This window comes from Acanthochromis polyacanthus, chromosome 17 (genome assembly GCF_021347895.1).
Source record: "Acanthochromis polyacanthus isolate Apoly-LR-REF ecotype Palm Island chromosome 17, KAUST_Apoly_ChrSc, whole genome shotgun sequence".
NCBI classification, from domain to species: Eukaryota; Metazoa; Chordata; class Actinopteri; family Pomacentridae; genus Acanthochromis; species Acanthochromis polyacanthus.
The window spans coordinates 21,036,279-21,056,813 of NC_067129.1; the positions used below are offsets into that span (position 1 = coordinate 21,036,279).

General features: G+C 41.8%; 1 protein-coding gene across 1 annotated transcript; it reads right to left on the reverse strand.

The window, feature by feature from the left end:
• Positions 1–2,499: 2,499 nt before the first annotated feature.
• Positions 2,500–16,811, reverse strand: exoc3l2a (exocyst complex component 3-like 2a). Its single transcript, XM_022204554.2, has 13 exons — positions 16,608–16,811; positions 12,052–12,593; positions 10,854–11,071; positions 9,426–10,188; positions 9,213–9,327; positions 9,027–9,137; positions 8,828–8,928; positions 8,493–8,603; positions 8,254–8,389; positions 6,864–6,986; positions 6,600–6,755; positions 5,191–5,312; positions 2,500–3,824 (listed from the first exon to the last, which is right to left on the reverse strand). The coding sequence occupies exons 2-13, from the start codon at positions 12,567–12,569 to the stop codon at positions 3,509–3,511; spliced, it is 2,790 nt and encodes a 929-aa protein (XP_022060246.2). The 5' UTR covers positions 12,570–12,593; positions 16,608–16,811; the 3' UTR covers positions 2,500–3,508.
• Between the last annotated feature and the right edge of the window lie 3,724 nt (positions 16,812–20,535).

Sequence of the window (20,535 nt, forward strand, 5' to 3'; positions counted from 1 at the left end):
TTTATTTATACTATGATTTAAGGTTCAATTGTTTCCTGGTCAGATGTGGTTGAAAAAATTACATTTTTAAGGCACTGACTGAGTTTTCAAAATTGAGTTTTCAAATTTTAGGAAACAGGAAAAAAGTGTGGCTAAGTTACCTTTTAAATTAAGATAGCTAAGGCTAACAGCTAGTCAGAGTGCAATCCTTGCAGTTTGATTTTTATCTCTATTGCATCTATCCATCCATTAGCTCTACTTGCAGAGGGTTGCAGGCCCTTTGAGGGTGAAACACCTTAAAAAATACCCTTAAACTTGTAACTTTGACTCCACTCACCACCTTCAAGCTTAAACTCCAACAGATTGTCGTTGACTGTTGCTCACACACACTTTCCTATACCTCATGCACACTTTTTTTTTAACTCACATGTATATGCTTCCATGCTTCTTACTTGTAGACCTGTTTACTTTTGTTCTATGTTACATATATATCTTTTTGTGTCTGTATTTTACATGTGTATTTGTTCCTGCTGATGCCTCTTGGCCAGGTCATGTTTACAAATGAGATCCAGTTCTCAAACATTTTTACCTGGGAAAATAAAGGTCAAATGAAATAAATTAATTGCTGACACTGGCGGGAGTTACACCCTGGATAAATTGTAAGTCCATCACAGAGACAGATAAACATTACCATCATAATTCATCAAACACTGCACACACTACCATCCAAAAGTTTGGGTCTCTTAAAAATGTCTTTATTTTTGAAAGAAAATTATTTTTTCAATGAAAATAACATTGAATTAATCAGAAATACAGTCTAAACATTTTTAATGTGGTAAATGACTATTCTAACTGGAAGCTAGCTGATATTTAATGGAATATCTCCATAGGGCTACAGAGGAATATTTCCATCAACCATCACTCCTGTGTTCTAATGCTACATTCTGTTAGCTAATGGTGTTGAAAGGCTAATTGATGATTAGAAAACCCTTGTGCAATTATGTTAGCACATGAATAAAAATGTGAGTTTTCATGGAATTCAATGAAATTGCCTGGGTGATCTCAAAGTTTTGAACAGTAGTGTATGTCCAGACAAAACCCATCCAGGAGGCACATGGAGAACATGTGAACTTCATACAGAAAGGCCTCAGGAACCAGCAGGTTTCAAACTTTCTGTCTGTGAGGTGAGAGTGCTAACCACTGCAATGCAACCCCATGTTTGATGTATTTCTTGTGATATTTTGATGCTGTTTCCCTCAATATGCAATTTTTTACTTTCAAAGTCTTTTTCAAAGTGAAAGATTATAATCATACCTCAATTTGGTTAAATCTACTATAAAGCAGCTACGTACATTTTGCCTGTGTAGATGAACACAACTTTTTCTGTCAAAAAATCACAGACACAAACTCAATCAAGGCTCTATATTTAGATTTTTTTTTTATCTTAAAGCATGTCTGGATGGACTTTTACCTGTTGTTCTATGATTATCAGTGGATGGACGCTACAATAAGTCAAACTTATCAGTGATAAGAACAATTACTTTTGTTTCTTTTCATGATCAGGTATGAAAATGAATGATTATAATATAATGCAGCTAGATTATGTTTGAATGTCAATTAGCTTGCAGCAGATGAACAAAGGATAGGAATTAAATCCAAGATGCAGACTTGCTGGATCGTCCATATTTGCTGAGAAACCTGTGACCAAACTTTGCCACACTGACCTCACTGCTCTATGATGATGATTAGATGCTCAAACATTAATGAAATTCCACCACCTTCATATAAACATATCACAGCATGTCCATCAACTGGAAAATCCCACAAGTTCACAACGAACCTCGTGAGTTATTTTAACATTTTAAAGCAGCCAGCCAGACATTCACATTCAGATACAGACCCTCTGACTGGGAGGGGTCAGCGTGCAGAATGACCCCTGCTGAGGCTGCCCGACTTTGTTTGGAGAAGCCCACGAGCAGCTCAGACATGAAAAAGCTCGGCGGCTGCAGCAGAGGGGAAGTTCCCTCCTAGTGCATAACGTAAACTTGGCTCCAATAAAAGCATCCGTTGGCACCTCAGTGGACAACAGGAAATCTATGTTTATCAAAAAACATCCCGTTGTTGGCCTCGGGGTGCATGACCCCTCTTGTTGTGCGGCGTCATATAGTAGCTGTGTGGAGCCCCATATTAAAAGATCTGTTTACTGGATAAAGCTGCCGTATCCTTAAGACATACAACAAAGGCATAAAGTATGTGTGTATATGTACTGGCTGCATACATCGTGCGTCAATCGGCCTGGCCTGTTCGTCAAAGTGCCTCTTGGTATGTATTGTTTAACATGGCGGTAGACAAAGTGTCTGACACTCCCATGTTCAGGGGTCACAGCACCTAAACTTAGAAGTTGGAAGAGACATAGAATGTCCTCTCTAAGAGTTGGCCACAATATCTAGAAAAACATTATTTTTTTTCACCTGAAGCACAAAACTTAGTATTTAGACCTGCAATGACAAAACTACTGAGCTTGTTTAGTCTACCCAGTCAATGGGTTTTTAATGTGTTTCCAGCAACAGATCCATTTCTTTCACAGTGACAGTTCAACACGTTTACATTTCCATACACTCCTCACGGGCAGTACTGTGCAAAGGTTTTAGGCACTAAAAGTAACGTGAGGGTGCTTTCAAAAATGATCCAAGTAATAGACTTTATATATGAGTTCACTCCATACAACGTGCAGTGAAGACAAAAACACAGTTTGCCTTTAAAACAGCACCACTTCTCATCAGTACACTTGCACACAAATGTTGTTGCTCCAGGTATCTTGGAAAATAGTAGGATTCAGTCTGTCTCAGTGTCCTGTGTCTCTTTATGTAATATCAGACTGACCCCATGATGTTGCGATTGGAGCTCTATGAAGGTCAGATCATCTGCTGCAGGACTCCTTGTTGTTCTTTTGGCTGCAGATGCTTCTTTATGGCTCTGCTGAAGAATGAATCTGGGGCCAGTGAGATGCCTCCCTGACAGTACTGTGTGGTGGACTGGAATCTAAAGTGCCTGTAACTTTTGCACAGTACTGTACATATGCTCTATATACCAGAGAATGGGTATATATAATTGGGTAAATATAAGTTGAACAGCAAACGTTATAGATCATATTGCATTGCATTTGCTAGCTGTTGTTCCTGCAATGACATGTAGGAATCAAAGGCTAAAAATACTGAACAAGTTACATTTTGAGGATATTTTATACCACTGGTTTACTTCTGTAGATGTGTAGATCAACTTTAAAATACTATAAGTCATGGTGAGCTATTACAACATGTGGTCTGATTCACATTTCTATTAAAATGGACACATGGAGATGGAGAAATGTCAGTGAGCATGTACAGTACGAGCAGTACCTGAGGTCAAGTTTTTTTAAGTGGCTGCTAGCAACATTTGGTACAATCAGTTTTTGGTCAAGGTGCATGTACATCTCATCACAGTCTTCACAGTATGTCTGTGACTGCTCTCCTAACAGCAACACCAACATCTAGTCTTCTCTGTGAAGTTTATTTGTTCCCTCCACATTTTCAGCAGGTTGAGCCTTTGCATTTCTGGCACTTGCCCTGCGGTTTTGCCTCAGCCGGTGCTCTGAAAACCAGTTGGAGACGGTCATGGCGAGGCGAAGGAAGCCCAGACTGATGCAGTGCACCTCTGAGGTGATGGGGATGTCAGAAAAGAGGGCATGGTCCCGGCACATGAGAGCACTGCTGCACTCAAAGTCTTTAACGATGTTGAGGATCTCCTGCCGCTCTGCCTGCCGCATCATCCCTCGTACGTTCAGCAGGGTGGAGACGTGTTTCTTCCTGTGGGGAGGAAGGATGCAGAGGGAGGTAGGGGGTAGACGGGTGTTAATGGAAATTGGGTCTGTTTGGTGTCGCGAAAAAGCTGTCATGACTCTGAGTAACATCTCTGAATCACTACATCTGTTCCTGACAAGGAACACAAAATGTAGTCTGACTGTCTAATCTTACACATTTGAAAAGAGTTTAAGAAGCAGGAAACAGGAAAGATATTAAGTATTAGTAAAGCATATACTAATGCTACAAATCTGCTAAAATTAGAGCTTGAATGAAACACCAGCCTTCTGATGCAGCTTGAGGAAAATCGTCAGTACACGTCACTTGTGCTTATGACAAGTCAATCTTTGAACCCTTGATTCATTGTTTAGTCAGGTTGTGGAAAATCCCTTTGACTTAAATTTAAACTGTATTTGTTAGATTTTTTAATACTCATAGATTCATCCCTTTCCAATAACACATGATGAAGTATTAATGCTATAAACCTGCAACTATCTTCTGGATTAGTTAGTGTTGCAAGGGTGAAGACAAAACAAGTCTTACATCAATTATTTTTTTAACAATCTGAGGACCCAAATGTCATTCTTAATGATAGCTTTCCACAAAACATGACTGAACGATATAGTGAACAGTTGGCATTGAGATTAATGACTGAAATAATAAAGATAGATCCAGGTTGGAAAGACTGATATGCCACACATGTGTAGGCATGGTCACATGTGCCTCCACTCAAGAAAGGTCGACAGCCTTTGATCTCCGAAAATACCAGCAGGGGATGCCATACGGTAAACAAAAGGGGGGAGTTAAGCAGTGAGTTAGCATGTCTCCAGGTCTGAACTATTATGTTTTCTCTCCTCTTCCACACCTCTTGCTCTTTGATTTAAAATGTGGCACCAGTCTGTCTCCTGCAGGGTGGCAGGAACTGGAAGTATTCGGCAGCAGCTTCCCGTCTGCTCCTTAGAGGGTTATGCGTCACATACGGAGGTACACGTAGGTTGCCAACCGTCACCTGAGTCTTTCTGTGCACAAACAGGCTGGGACACCCCCCCCCCCCCCCCCGCCCCCCAAAGTCTCTCTGCCTCATCCATTCTCAAAACAGCCTCGCACTGCTCTCCAAAAATAGCAAAGTTAATGTAGATATGTTTCCGCGCTCCTTTTCCTTGTTTTGATCCATTGTAACAAAAAAACCATCCATAGTCTCACATTTTCTCATTCTGGCTCAGCGCCAAAAGCAACACAGTGAATGTGTAGCAGTAAGTAGAACAGAATATTGGGCCTTTGGGGAACCAGTGCAGAAAATATCTGTTTTCATAGATGCTTCCTGGTTGCAGCACTAACATTTCTCCACTGTTAGCTTGTGAAAAACTCTCACCGTATATCTGGAAACTCTTTCACCAGGACAGCCACCTCCATCTGGATGGAAGGAGTGTCCTCCAGTAGGATGATGTCAGCTAGGTGGCAGATGATGCTGTCCAACCAGGATGAGCTTGATTCCTGAAGCAGAGAAGACAAAGGTTCATTATCATGTAGCAACAAGGAGCCACTTTGTTTCACTAAATGCATGGTCCATTAGCTATTTATGACTGTTCATCTACATGGCATCTTCGTTCCATTTGTTGTTTGTACCAGCTTTATACCGACAAGGGTCTGTATCTATCTCAGGTGATACTGGACGAATGGGAGGCTACACCCTGGACAGATGAGCAGTCCATCATAGGACCAACTCAGAGAGATAGGAACACACCTACGCTCACAAAATCCTAACTGTGAGAGAAACCCATGCAGGAATAGGGAGAACATTCAAATGCCACATGGAAAGAACCCAGCCGACCAGCAGGATCAGAAACGTTTTGCTGTGAGGTGACAGTGCTAACTGCACTGCACCATCTTGCTGACACCCACATTGCATCTTCTTCAGACTAAATGTGTTTTTCCTTCGAGCCATGACATCCGGACCAGCGGACAATCAGGCCTTCAGAGGAAACACAGATTAATGCCTCTAAAGTCCGGAGGACAAACATTTAGGTGATTCACTATGTGAATAACAAATCTCCACCTCTGCTTTCCTAGTTCTTGTTTTTCCTTCAAACGCTCAGGAAAAAGAAAGCAGAATTCTTTGGCTTGGCATTCACTAAAAATAACGACGTCTTTTTTAGACAGCCATTAAAAACTCATCCTCCCCCTGCCCCCAAGTTCCCAGTTTCCACAGACACTTGTTCCCGCTCCTCGGCGAAAAGTGCGATCAAGGCCATCCCAGAGGTACATCAAAGCTGACCAGCTGACAGGAACGGGAAGCTCCCTCTGAACACAGCAGCTTCCTGTTGTCAGCCGAGGTGACGGACACTTGTTTGAACTTGCACACAGAAAGAGGGCAAATGCCACACTGTCAGGCCTAGTTGTTTTACACCCTCTTCCCCTTTTTGGCAAGTGCTAACGTAAGCCCGGTTCATCCATCTCCATCTCACTGACGGCAGCCATTTTTCAGAGCTCACTCCTGTATCAACACTGTCTGAGTTATTCTTGACCTAGGAAGTTCCAGGGTCACTCTCCATTCACAGCCACCAGACTTTGCATTCCCCTTGCCAGCTCTGCTCTGCATTTTTGAGATTCAGCAGTTTAGACTTATTTATTGCCTCTGCTCCCCGGAAAAGCAACTTTTTGGTCTGTCTTAGATGCTGTGGATTTCGTTCTCCTTCTCAAGGTGCTTTTGCCACACTAAACACTGAGCGTCTTTTGCAGGCTAAGTAAATATGACATTTTGTGTTTGAAAACCAAACTCACCAGATCTTTAAAGAGTCCTTTCAGCTGCTTGGCCTCATCCTGCAGGCGGAAAGCCATCCTCTTCCTCATCTTAGAGGATGTGCAAATGACCCGTCCCTTCATGATGGCGCGGACATATTCCACCAGGACCCGCCGATGCACCTCACCTACCAGCGTCTGTCAGTCAGAACAGCAACCAATCAGCCACATGTGACATTCAGTCAATAATTGTACACTGTTTAAACATGGCAACCCCTACCTCTGTTAAATCAAACAGCTTTTTACCTGATATGGTGGAGAGTCCATCCTTCTGAACTTCTTGAAGTGTTGTTTAATGCTGGCTTCAATTGCCTCAAAGGCCTCAGTGTTGTTCAACCACTTTCTCTTTATCAGTTTGTCAAAGAAAGGCTGGAATGACAACAAAACACATTCAAGCAAACTTAAGTGTAATCTTTATATGAGCAATAATGTTTTTTTCCTACTTCATACTTCTGCACGTTAGAGATAAATATTGTGCTTTTTACTGAAATACATCTAAATGAATTACTTGCTGGTTTGCAGTCTGTGATTTTACACATAAAGCAAACGATCATCTGATGAAATAAGATTCAGCTTAATGTAAGGAAAACATAGACACAGCTCGTTGTTCTGCAAATTTAGAGCTTCCTTTATCATTTTTTATAATTTTGTTATGTTGCACTAGTACTTTATTTTAATGCATGATTTTTTGTTTCTGTTCATTTTTTGGAGCTACCCTAATATATATCTTTACAACTTTATGAGTAATGAAGTATTTTAACATTGTAGGATTGTCACAGTTAGTTAATTAACAGATCTGACTACTTCTTATCAAACTGCTGATACAGAGGGCAATAAGTGAGACATACAAAAGAAGATTACTGAACATTAAAGGAAAATTATTAATAAATCTTCAAATATGGGCTGCACAGTGGACTGCTGGTTAACATTTTCCCCGGTTTGCGTCCTGGACTTCCCTTGATCTTTCTGCATGGAGTTTACATGTTCTCCCTGTGCATGTGTGGGTTTTCTGTGGGTTCTCTGGCTTCCTCCCACAGTCCAAAAACATGCTCAGGTTAACTGGTAACTCTGAATTGTCCGTAGGTGTGAATATGACTGTGATTGTTTGTCTCTATATGTAGCCCTGTGATAGACTGATGACCTGTTCAGGGTGTCCCCAGCCTTTGCCCTAACTCAGCTGGGATAGACTCCAGCCCCCCTGCGATCATAATGAGGATTAACCGGTGTACAGATGACGGATAGAAGGATAGATCTTCAGCTATTTAACCTAGCATTGTAATATTGAACAATCTAGCACAGTGCAAGTGTACTGCATTTCAGAGACCTTCCAGAATATTGTACTTTTATTAGAATTATAGGCTTTTCAAGTCAATAAATCTCTGAAAGTTTACATCTTAAATGTATCCCTACAGTAGCCTTAAACAATTTAATTGCATCTACATTATGGTTGTGAACATTTTTTTTTACCACAGTTCTCTGCTGTGACCAGAGGTTGTGAACTGTTGTGAGGTTGTTTGCAATTTTAAATTTGAAGTACAGTCACAAAAAATGGCAGATTTTTCGATCGTGGTGGGTATCTTGATGAAGGGAAACACACCTTAAGGACTGAGATGCAACTTGCCAGTGCTTTACTCACCCTGATGTGCTCAAACAGCCTGTCAGTCAGAACCCTCACTGACTGGTTGATGATCCTGTCCAATGAGGAGTCGGCTCTTTGCGCCGGCTCCTCGCTGCCTTGTGGGTCACACTGCCTGCAGCGCTCCACAAAGGATCTGCCGGTTACACAGCAAATATGAAGTGACACTTTGAACTTCCTTACTGCAAACCTTCAAAAAAAGGTTCAAATGAGTAATGTTGCCATTATTGTTTATCTACCTGAGAGGAGGGCAGCAATTGACCAGAGCTATGGTCCTGGAAACATATCCGTCCCCTCGGTCACCAAATTCTGCCTGAGTATCATGAAACATCTCCACCTTCCTCTGGAAACTGGACACATGGAGGTTTTATGTGAACTTTCTGAAAGCTAATACAATCAACGTAGTAAAGGCACTGTCTCGTAAACACACTGAAGTTTGCACTAACTTTGTTGAACTATTTTGGCTTTTTATTGCAAATCACACAACTGAAATCAGATTTTGACCGCTCTACTTGTTCATATCACATTATTCAAGGTATGATAAAAATAGATAGTACCACCTGCATGCACTCACCTGTAAAGAAAATCAGCCAATCCAATGAGACTACAGCGAGCCACTCTTGCTCCTAGAAACTGGTTGACAGATGTGGATCTGTCCAAATCCACCTTCAGTCTCTGGAATTGTGAAAGATGAGCAATGAGACAGCTGTATCACTGCAGAAGAAATTCACTAAAACCACAGAAGACGTCTCCAGGTGGTTACAACACTGTACCTGGATGACTGAGCGCGCTAGGTGTGACTGATACTCCTCTATGTGCAGAGTCTGGGCCCATCGCCTCTCTTCTTCATCCAGAACCTGGATCAGCTCTGTCGTCACCTTATCCTGATAATTGCAGCATGAAATTAAAATGCTATCCATTTTTTTAAAGGAAGAACAAGTAAAAAGTCAGTGTCTCACCCTGACTATACTGATACAGTCTTGTTCCAGCCGGTCCACCGTGTCTTGAGCAAGAATGGGATCCAGTGTGGCGTAGTTGATGGGTGTCATGGTGCCAATGGTTCCTAGGACGTCCCTGTTGAAAAATGACAAGTGATAAGTGAAAAATAGTGACATAAGTTTGATATGTCATTATTGCTTTGGAGGATCCAAAACATGACTGTCATAACCAACCTATTGTAAATGTTGTAGAACCAGTCCAGTAGTGAGTAGACATCCGTGATCTGCAGTGGGCCGCTGGTAATGGTTCGGAGACGTTTGGTCACAGCTCGATGGTAACTTTCCACATACACCTGGAAGGCAGCAAACTCCTCTGGGTAAATGGATACAGCATTCCTCTTTGCTGCATCCAGGTCATCCACCATGCGACTCCTGAGGCGCTCCAGATATGATGCCAGCTGGCCTGCCTGGGTGTCCACCTGATGCGGCAGGCTCCAGTCCGCAGCCTCGGCCACCGCCTCCCGCCACTTCATCTTCAGTCGTCGGGGGCGCTGGCTGGGCTGGATTTGGAGGACTTCTCTCTCTGGCTTAGTCTCCTCTCTCAGGGCCCAGGCTGCATCAGCATGTTCTTCCTGTTGGATAACCAGCACCACCAGACCAAGGTTGGGACCAGCGCTGGGCTGGCGGAGGGACTCCCGCACTACATCCCACATCTCCTTCTTCAGGGCTTCATACAGCAGCTCCACATCTTTAGCCTTCCTCCGGCTTGAGTCCAGCGTTGCATTGGAGCTGAGGGACTCATCTAAGGACAGTGGTGACAAAGGGATCATGCCGGGTGGAGGGCTGGGGCACAGGGTAGGAGTAAGGGAGGGAGAGAGGGAGGGAGAGGTTGTGGTTGGCAGGAGAGACAGCAGCTCACACTCTCGCTCCAGCTCCTGAATGTGTGTGTCAGCCAGGAGAAGATCCCTGTGGTTGACCAACTGTAGGATCTCCAGAACTGTGGGAAGCAAGAAGACAAATGGAAGGTGATGGTTATTTGCAGCACAATGCTAAGAACTTCAGTTAAAAAACACAACTGGACTTCTTGATGGCTTCTTTTGTACAGTTTTTGGATGAGAGGTGAAAACTCTGAAAATCCTAAAGATCCAGAAGGAGTAGTGTAGTTGCTTTTTGCCGAGGCTCATATCATAACTATGGCGTAGATGAAACTATACAGATTTATTTGCAACAGTCACAAGATTGAGGATTCAGCCACAAATGGCGAAGAGCTTATCTTTTTATGGTCAGTGAGTAGTTGTGTATGTGCCAAAATTGGGCTGTCTGTTGCTCGTTCTACGCATTCTTCTGTTCTCGGCCAGGTTCCCTGTGGAGTCTGCCAACAGTAGCTTGGTTGAACTTCTATCTAGAGGAATCTGGGGTAGGAGGAAGTGCAGTCATTTCCTGGTCTCACAGTCTGCTCGTGAGCGAACCCAGTGACTCAGGGATCTGGGGAGCTCTGAGTCTCGTCAGAGAGTTGTCGAGGACTTAGAGGAAGTACTGTTGAAGCTGGACCAGGAAGAGCAAAGTTCTCTAAAATAATGAAATGCTTCATACATGTCTTCGAGGTTATTTGAGAAGTAAATATCAGTGTTTTCTTACACCTGATCTTTCCTTGCTTATTACCTGAGAGGGGCTCTCTCTTTTTGACCACAGGGTCCTCCTCCACCATTTCCTCTTCAGCCTCTTGGGATGCCTTGTCTGACATGGATTCTCTCTTCAGTTTGCCCAGACTGACCATCCTGAGGAAGGACGACCGCCTGGAAGCGTCCGACTCGCTGACTGCGCTCAGGTCCCCACAGGGCAGGCTCTCTCTGCGCTCCTCCTTACGTCGACCTGGGAAGCTGCACAGCATCCACAGCAGCAACAAAGAACATAAATGACTGCTGCTAGGACCAGAATAAATATTCTTAGGTTTTATTTCTACTGTAGAAGCAGCTATGTTTGGAATGCAACATATTTACACATCTGCGGAACTGTGCTGCGCCACAGAATGACCACTTCAGCTAAAAATAGTCCCATTCAGTGAGCACAGCAAGTACACAACATGTCACAGAAAAACAAAAGAGGTTCCGTAGATCAACAAGTTACTATGGCATGTTACATAACTCCTCAGGAAATAAGCACACTATATGCTATTCTATTACCGACCAGCAAACGCAACAAGGGATTTTCTGTTTTCACCTTCTCCTCGGGGACTCAGAGGCTACTTTGTCTGACGTAGCAGTTAAAAAATATATATTTTTAAGTTTTTCCCATCATTTTGTTTCACTTGATTATCCATCAATCAAGTGATGAATGGATGTAGGAAAACTCCAAGAAAGAATTTCCATAGCAATACTGTTTTATAAGAATAAAACTTCATTTTTTTAATGCAATTTCATGTTTTCCATCAAAAGTCGCACTTTTATTCATGTGCTAACATAATTCCACAAGGGTTTTCTAATCATCAGTTAGCCTCTCAGCACCATTAGCTAACACAATGTAGCATTAGAACACAGGAGTGATGGTTGCTGGAAATGTTCCTCTGTACCCCTATGGAGATATTCCATTAAAAATCAGTCATTTCCAGCTAGAATAGTCATTTACCACAATGTCTAGATCACATTTCTGATTAATTTAATATTATCTTTATTGAAAAAATGCTTTTCTTTCAAAAATCAGGACATTTCTAGGTGACCCCAGACTTGTGAATAGTAGTGTACATTACAGAGACACTGTCTTATCAAAATGTTTTTTTCTATCCATTTTTTTCAAATTTCAGTGAGACACAACAGCTGTAATATCTAAGACTGCAGTTTTCCTCCTCCCCATCCCTCCTCACCGGAGCAGGGTCATAATTCCTTCCGAGCTCCTGCGCAGTCCTTTCTTTTTCTCCTTCTCTGCTGGGAGTGTGTTTGAGTCTCCAGGGTTGTAATGTGGAGCGTTGTTCCCCCACACACGTCCCGTTATGCGGAACCCCTTCCCTAGTTTTCCACAGATCCGCTCCAGGGTCCCCCTGAGCGGCTTCCCTTTAGCGTTTCCTGCCCCGTGTCTCTCTGCGTTCACCTCATTTTCCTCCTCTTCTCCATCACGAGAGGACCTGAGCTGGAGGTTGCCCCTGATCTCTCCCATGATGAGGCCCCTGTCACCTCCGTTTATCTCATCCTCATCCAGGTCCACATCCTCAAAGGGGTTTAGGTTCCTGTTCAGGTCCTTCAGGCCATTCAACTCTTTCAGGTCATTGAGATCATTTAAGTCTCTGAGGTCTAAGTCCAGCCGGGGCAGAATCAGTTCACCGTTTACTCTGGGGAACTCATGGCAGCTCTTGGATCTTCCTGGGAGCTTCTTCAGGATAGGCATGATTGTAGCTGATACTTTAACGAACTGTAAAACAAGGACAATGCGTAAGATATAGCCAAAGTGTCCAACCAAACAACAGCCATACATCTAAAACATAGTAAACGTATTAAATCAGTTTAAGAATTAATACATTTTTTTTTACTTTTACTCACAGTCTTACAGAATCTTAAAGGGTTGGGTAAAACAAAAACCATAGAAATGTCATCTGCCAATACTGATACCACACACAAAAATCCTCCATATCTTTTAAAATCCTATAGCGTGACTGTAAATTGAACTCATGAACTGTTGAAAACTGCTTTTCTGCAGCTCCATCAGCCATCAGACAGTTTATGTAACTGGAATCAGAAACATCCTTTCACATGCTGGTTATGTAATGCCCTTCACTTAGCAAATAGGAAATATGCATTGTAAATATTGCTGTGTTAACACTTGCTAAACTACAGCCTAATATAAATATTATGCCATGAAGAGAAAAACAATTGTGTTGACCTGCAATCTGTGATAATAAGCAGCACATGAGTGGCAGGAGGACTTATCTCTCTTTAAATGTAGGACTTTTTTCTTGACATTTTGCAGTGGGATGGAAGCAAAATCATCTGGTTTTGCAGGCCCCTCAATAAAATGCAATGATTCTATAACAGTCCTAAATCAAAGGTTTATCTGTCTCTAAGCAATTTTTTTTACATTATAGGAAAAAAGGCAGAGGGACTTGTCCATTATTTTTGTCTTTTAAATGAGTGACTTACCTAAAAGAATATATCTGATTAATAAATGTGTAACATAACAAAGACTCAGAATAAAAACTTAAATACGTTTTTCATTTTCCTTAAGATGTCAAATTGTCATTGGTATCTTCCAGCCTTATCATTATTTTCATGCAAATTTTCCAACTCCAAACCATATAAATTTGAATGCTGAATCTGATTGAACCATTTTCAGGTGATTTGTGTTTGCTTGTTGTGGGAAAGTGTTGCCTAAAGTGACTAACACCTTCTAACAAGGTGTGCATAATTATTCTGAAGCTTTATTTGTCCACGTTAAATGGCAAAACTTACAATGACAAGTCAAAAATGAGTAAAATATTCTTCAGATGGATGCAAGAAATATAACTAAAGCCCGCTAAGGCATTATCACATTTTGTTAGTCAACAGGGTTCAATAGGAAAAGGTTTGCATTCAACCACACTGAATAAAATCCACACATTGAAGCATCAAGATTGGGACAAGAAATTCCTGAAGACTCTTAAAAAAAAAAAAAAGACTGATGGACATAAAATGAGAGTGAATTTTCATGGAGCTGATGGATGGACCCATTAATGGACAGATGCCACTTTGAGTGAGACATCGGCAAAGTGGAGGAGGGATACTAGTTTCACTTCTAGTCCATCTGTACTGGAATGTGCTGCTAAGATTAAGGATAAGCTTTTTGGACCTGTTCAGGCTGATTTGGACAACTTTAAACCTACTACTACCGTTTTTGGAAGCTAATTTCTTCAATCAGCAGTACAGGGAGAAATCCTATATGCATGATCTTTATGTAGCACAATGCATTACTCCAGTGTAAGGTTCAAGACCTCAAAGATGGCCGAATAATGACCTGGCCCCCTCCTTCACCTGGCTTAAAACCCACTGGAAGCTTGTGGGCTGGTCTAAAACTGGAGGGACAATAGTACACATTTTGAAAAAACATTTGGGAGGCTTTGGCTGTTGCTTCAGTCAAAGCTGATAATGGATAGATCAAGTCATTCCTTGATGCATGGCAGTTATTAAAAAGCAGGATGGTTATAATGATCACAGGATATTTTTGACCAAAAATTTCTTAGAATAGTTATTTTATGTTGCGATTTTGTTACACTTACTCTGAAAGATTAAAACAAACATGTCAGTTAGGAAAAATACTGTTGCATTTTATATATCCCCCAATTTCCCTTTGTAGGATAGGATTATTTATTTCAAGATCACTGCTCCCATGCTCTCCATTGCAAAGTTCAGTCAAAGCTAATATGCAACAGCAGCAGCCATATGAGTGAGTCAAATCTAATCGTTTTACTGTAGTTTTTTTCCCCTCTGTGTTATTATCTTCCATCACAGCTCAGCAAGGAAACACTGTCAAGGAGAACAGAAAATAATAAGTCTGACCTAAAAAAGACGATAAGTCTCACATCAGCTTCAAAGATACCTCATCATACATATTGCACATAGAAGAACTGCAAGTTTTTTCCTCTCTCACCTACACTAGAGCCCTGACCGGAAGGGAACAGTATGAGTGGAAGGAGAAAAACATTATGGTCAGTTTTTAGTCCCGTCTAGTCACATTAGACATGTGAGCGTTGCTGTGAAACTTTTTTTGTTCGTAATCAAACATCCTGTAGTGTTTCATCCATCCATCCATCTATTCTCTATACACCGCTTAATCCTCACTAGGATCGTCAGGGGCTTGAGTCTATCCCAGTTGACTTAGGTTGAAGGCAGGGGACATCCTGGACAGATCACCAGTCTATCCCAGGGCCAAACATAGAGACAAACAATCACACTCGCATTCACACTTTTAGAGTTACCAATTAACCTCAGGATGCCGGAGTAAATTAACCTCAGGAAGTCGGAGTACCCAGAGAAAACCCATCCATGCGCAGGGAGAACATGCAAACTCCGTGCGGAAAGATACCCGGGAAGGACACAAACCGGGGATCTTCTAGCAGCAAGGGGAAAGTGCTAAACACCAAGTCACACATTCAAACCTAATTTATGCTTCTGTTTTTACTTCATACATTCTGAGATAATCGGATGCAAGAGCTAAACCTTGAGAAATAAATATGAAACATAAATGTCCCCTACAGGTATGGATGTAGGGGACATATGGAGGCATCATGAAAGTTACCATCCATATATACAGTATGTACATTCTAAAGCAAAATACAAAGATATGCTCATGACTGCCTTTCTGATACTAACTTTAAGCTGTCAACATCCATTTTCTTTGCAGATAGATTCCTCTCTCAGCTCTGGATTTATGTTTGCACACCTGAAAGCTTCTTTGTTTAACCTCTCAGTCCTCTGCTGCTGTCAGCTAAGCAGCCTCGCTCTGGTTAGTGGGAATAAACGAGTGATACAGGAGCGACTTTTATGGATACAAAGTGTTGACTCTCTGGTTGAGCTGACTTTTGTATTGTAATCATGTAGACAATGAATGCCTTAACACATGATCAAATTATAATGTGGAGGTGGATATATGTCCATAACCAATAAAGGAGTAATAAAATGGTAGTGGGTACGAAGCCATAAAAGAACTTTGGTGTGAATCATTTTGGTGTGAAGCACCATAGTTCTTGACATTTTTGGTTTAAACTGTGGTTCTTTCTCTGGTGTAAATGTGGCTGCTGGAAGAACAAACTGTGCAGGAGATTTAGGGGAAAAAATCATCTATGAAATTACTCCAGCAGACATCTTATGTTAAAAAATTTTTACATTCTCCCCATTCCTCCCAGCTTTTATGCTTTTGTCTCATACTCCTGTAATTTTCTTTAGTTTTTCTGTGTCTGAAGTCTAGTCTTAATGCTGTTTTCTTTACTGCTCATCAGAAAGCTCACAAGAGGGGAGGACAGGAAAACCATTGCAAAAGGTTGTAAAGGAGCATTTGGAAAGAACAATAGGTGAGAGAAGAAAGCATCTTTCATTGAGGTCAGATATCATTTAAAGATGAAACTAAAGTCAAAACACAATGGGAACATTCCCCTTAAAATATAAGTTTTCATATTTAAAACATTAAGAACATATGATTTTCTCTGTTACAAGATGTATCACTGGACAACACAAACAGGCCAGCAGGGTTTTTTAAAGAGCTTTTTCAGTTTGTATAAATATAACAAACCGCTTTGCACCAAGTTCTGTTTGCCAGAGCTAATATAGAAAAATAAAAAAGTATCTAAATACAACACCTTCAACAGCAAAATATGAAGAGACGTATTTATCATCAGGAACAAATCTGTTCTCTCAGACAAACATGAAAGCATCAGTGAAAGCAGAGAAGGAGACTTACCTGATGACAATGCCGTGCTGTGTTTCAGTACAATGTCATCCTGGAGTGTGCTGGCTGTGTGAGCTGCCTGGCCGTGGAGTGTGTGCATGTGTGTGTGAGAGAGAGAGACTGATGAGTGTGAGAGTGTGTCTGAAAGCACTCGGTGACTCAAGAGAGCAATGTGGCTGCCTGTGGTTTCCTGATGGGTTCTATTGTGGTGGAAGGTGATATGTTTTCCTGAGGAAAGGCAAGTCCCGTCCTTTCTACCCCTCCTACACCACAGACCCTCCACTCCACCACCGTCCACCCCCCGCCCGCACCCAGGGGACCCCTCTAATTACACTAATTGCATTAAATGTACAATGAAGGACAGAACATTCTCCTGCAGAGTTTAAAGTTGTTTTCGTCTCTTCAGGCTCTCTCTGAGTTTGTGCGACTGATTTCTGTCGAAACAGAAAATGACCTGTGAGGATGATTCAGTGTCAACAGCCTTGAGTTGAAATTCCTTTCTTCCACCATCAGCGGTGTAATTTTCCTCAGCGGAAGACTTTAAGTAGACCGATCCGGACAATCAACACTCCTGCCGCTATACTCTCTCTGCTTTGCTGCAAAACTCCAAGGACAGTGCAGCCATGACATGTTTGTAATGTCACAGAACGAACATAACAGCAGGACAAAGCAACTGAAGGATATACTGTAGGACAGGGGATGTGTGTGCATCAGAGGTGTACTGTACAGTTTGAAAAAGATACTCAAGCACAGCAACATGTGAACAAACTGCTGTAAGACACACATGTTTGAACATTTCCCAAGCCTGTCTATTGACTGTGGCTCCCCCCTGCCACCCTGCGTGCAATGTGGTGAAGGACAAGAGGTGGTGCTCTGCCTGTAGCACAACAAACTGCACTGATCAGTCGCTCAGCTGATTTCTACCAGTGCATGTCATTGTGTGTTGTGTCTAACTGGCTTCTATAAATTCCTCTATCTACAGTTCTTCCCTTGAATGTCATGCAGCCAAACCTGTCTTACAATATGACGTGCAGCCGCATTCCTCCATTTCTCTCCTTAACCAGCAATATACTCAAGGCTTCAGTCTTTTCCACACAGGCTCACTAGTTTATGAGGTGCACTTGTACAATCCAACATAATTTTGTACCATTAAAATTCTAAGCTTTATGCTTAAGCTTTTAATCTTATGAATCAATTTACCAATGACTAACCCACGCAGCTAATAAATGATTAAAGCTGATCACCGTCTGAAGGTTGAAAGGATTTGATTATGATATATTCATCTAACACCAACAGTCTCTTGAATTGGGTTATTTGAGCAGCAAGCATGCGAGTGTAAAATAAGTGAACTTATTAGTGCTCTCTGGTGGACAAGCTGCATAAATGGAGACATTGCAAACAACCTCAAACACATCTTTGATATTTCTTGATAATTATCAACCAAGGCGATACTGATATACTGATCTGTCTGCACTTGAGCAGCTGATAGAACATTTATTATATGCTTAAGACACATCACTGTGAGGGATCTGCTATTGCCTGATTGCATTAGGGATATATGAGTTGTAGTTCTTATTCTACAGCGCTGAGTAATGTAGCGAGCTCACATTAACCATAAACTATTTTCTAAAATGCTGAACCGTTAAAGACAACAGTTAGCTTAGCTTAGCATAAAGACTGGAATAGCCAGCCGTCTTTTGTTGAAAGGTAACTCAGTCTGTCTATCAACAGCTCAAAACCTCACTAATCAACCTGTCGTATCTCCTGTGTTTAACCCAGCGGTGTCAAACTCATTTTAATTTACAAGCCGCTGTCAGCCCAATTTAATCTCAAATGGGCTGGACCAGTAAAATCAGAGCATTCCCCCACTCTTCCAAGGCCAAAAAACCAAGAAAACCAAAAATGTTTTGGCCCGTGGACCTTATGTTTGACACCCCTGGTTTAACCAGTCAAATATATAAATGTAATTGTGGTGGTGGTTTTATGGATGGTTACTTGCCAGACCATTTCTTGGCGTGGACCAGTGACTGCATTCAGCTCTGCTCACAAAATGATGTTCCCCCACAACAACATTCTCAGTTATATTATGAGACAACGTATTTTCTCCTTGATTACATTTGTTTGTGGTTTATCAGAAATAAATTTCAATGCTGTATATCTTTGTCATTTTTTTTGTTTGTTTTACTGTACTCCATGTGGCCTTTATTCCTCCAACCAACATGGACTTTGTGGCTCTTTCAAGCTGGATGCATTTCTTACTTTATCAAAGTTTCACCTATTTGTGGAGAAAATATGTCTTTAAAAACATATATGACAATACAGTTAAGTTCTACAGGAACGTGATTTTTGTGAGACTAGTGTCTCCTCGCATCGTAGCTCCTCCCAGTGAGGTGTGAGAGGTAAGATACACCTGTGTTTCCTGACTCTAAGCTTCATGTTTGTATAAAGCAACACATCTGAAAGCTCTTTAGAGACAAAAATGGACAAAACCAGGAACTAATGCAGGAAACACGCCTGAAGATACTGATTCTCAGCTGGGAAGAATACATCTGCTGTCAGATAGCCAAGAAGTGCAGAAGCAGTCCTTCAGCTGTTGGATACACTCTGCAGAAATACAGACGAACCAACATCTTGGAAGACAAACCAAGATCTGTGGACGTCCATGGGTTTCTTCAGCAAGACATGGCTGCATCCTGATCAGCGTGTGCAGGAAAAACCACCTAATGACATCACAGGAGCTTCAGCAGCAGTGGTCAAACCAAACTGGTGTCCAGTGTTCCACCTGTACTGTCAGCCCGGTCTCACGGGGATTCGTGAAACTGTCACGTCAGTTTTTGTTTCGGTTTCGTGCGCACCAACACGATGTCGTCATGTTTTTCGTGCCGCTCACCACGAGCGAAACCCGCTGTGGTAATCACATCTGAAAGTGGTTTATACCGGCGGATTCATGACGATTTAAGCTGTCCATCGGCGTTTGCGGCCGCGGCTGCGGCCGCCATTGCGGCTGCCAGACATCTGGCCGCAGCGGCGGCCGCGGCGGCGGCCGCAAACGCCAATGGACAGCTTAAATCGTCATGAATCCGCCGGTATAAACCACTTTCAGATGTGATTACCACAGCGGGTTTCGCACGAAAAACATGACGACATCGTGTTGGTGCGCACGAAACCGAAACAAAAACTGACGTGACAGTTTCACAAATCCCCGTGAGACCGTGTTGGTACTGTACATGGGCGACTTTTAGATCATGGCTTAAACAACATGAAGATCCTTCACGATGGTGAAAAGGGACAATTTCTGGGTCCCTTTGTGCTTCAGTAATAGATGTTAATACTTCTTCCACCACTGATACTGGATGACACAAACCCAAAGTTGATATTTTAGTGTACTGTTGTTCTTTTCAGATAACCCACACAGTGTTGATCCCTGCTGGCCTGGAAAACAACACATAAAACAATGCATCGACAATTAAGGAAAACATTTTATTAGCAATTTCTGCAGAGAGCTGATATATCTCTTCAGAATCAACGTTTAGTTAACGTACTAACATAACTGAAAATGTAGCAACAACACAACTCAAAAACAGACGGGATGAATGACAGTGACACGTCATTGAAAAGTGTAAGTAATGCAACAGGATTACTTCCAGTGTTACATCATGCTGGTAGGATCAATCTCCCTTAATCATGACAATAAATAACCATCTTGATTTAACTGATGTTAAATAAGTCACACAGGTATGTGCATCTGATAGCAGTGTTGTCTAAAACTCATGCTGATGTGCTCAGTGGAAAGTGGAACAAACAACAACTCAGTTCAGTTCAGTGGTAGAGTCAGACGATGAGGTTTTTAATGTAGAATCCATCCTTGGATATTATTTCAGGATAAAGAGCTCAAAAATCCCTTTTGTTAATCCTACTTTTCTTCATATTCATTCATCCA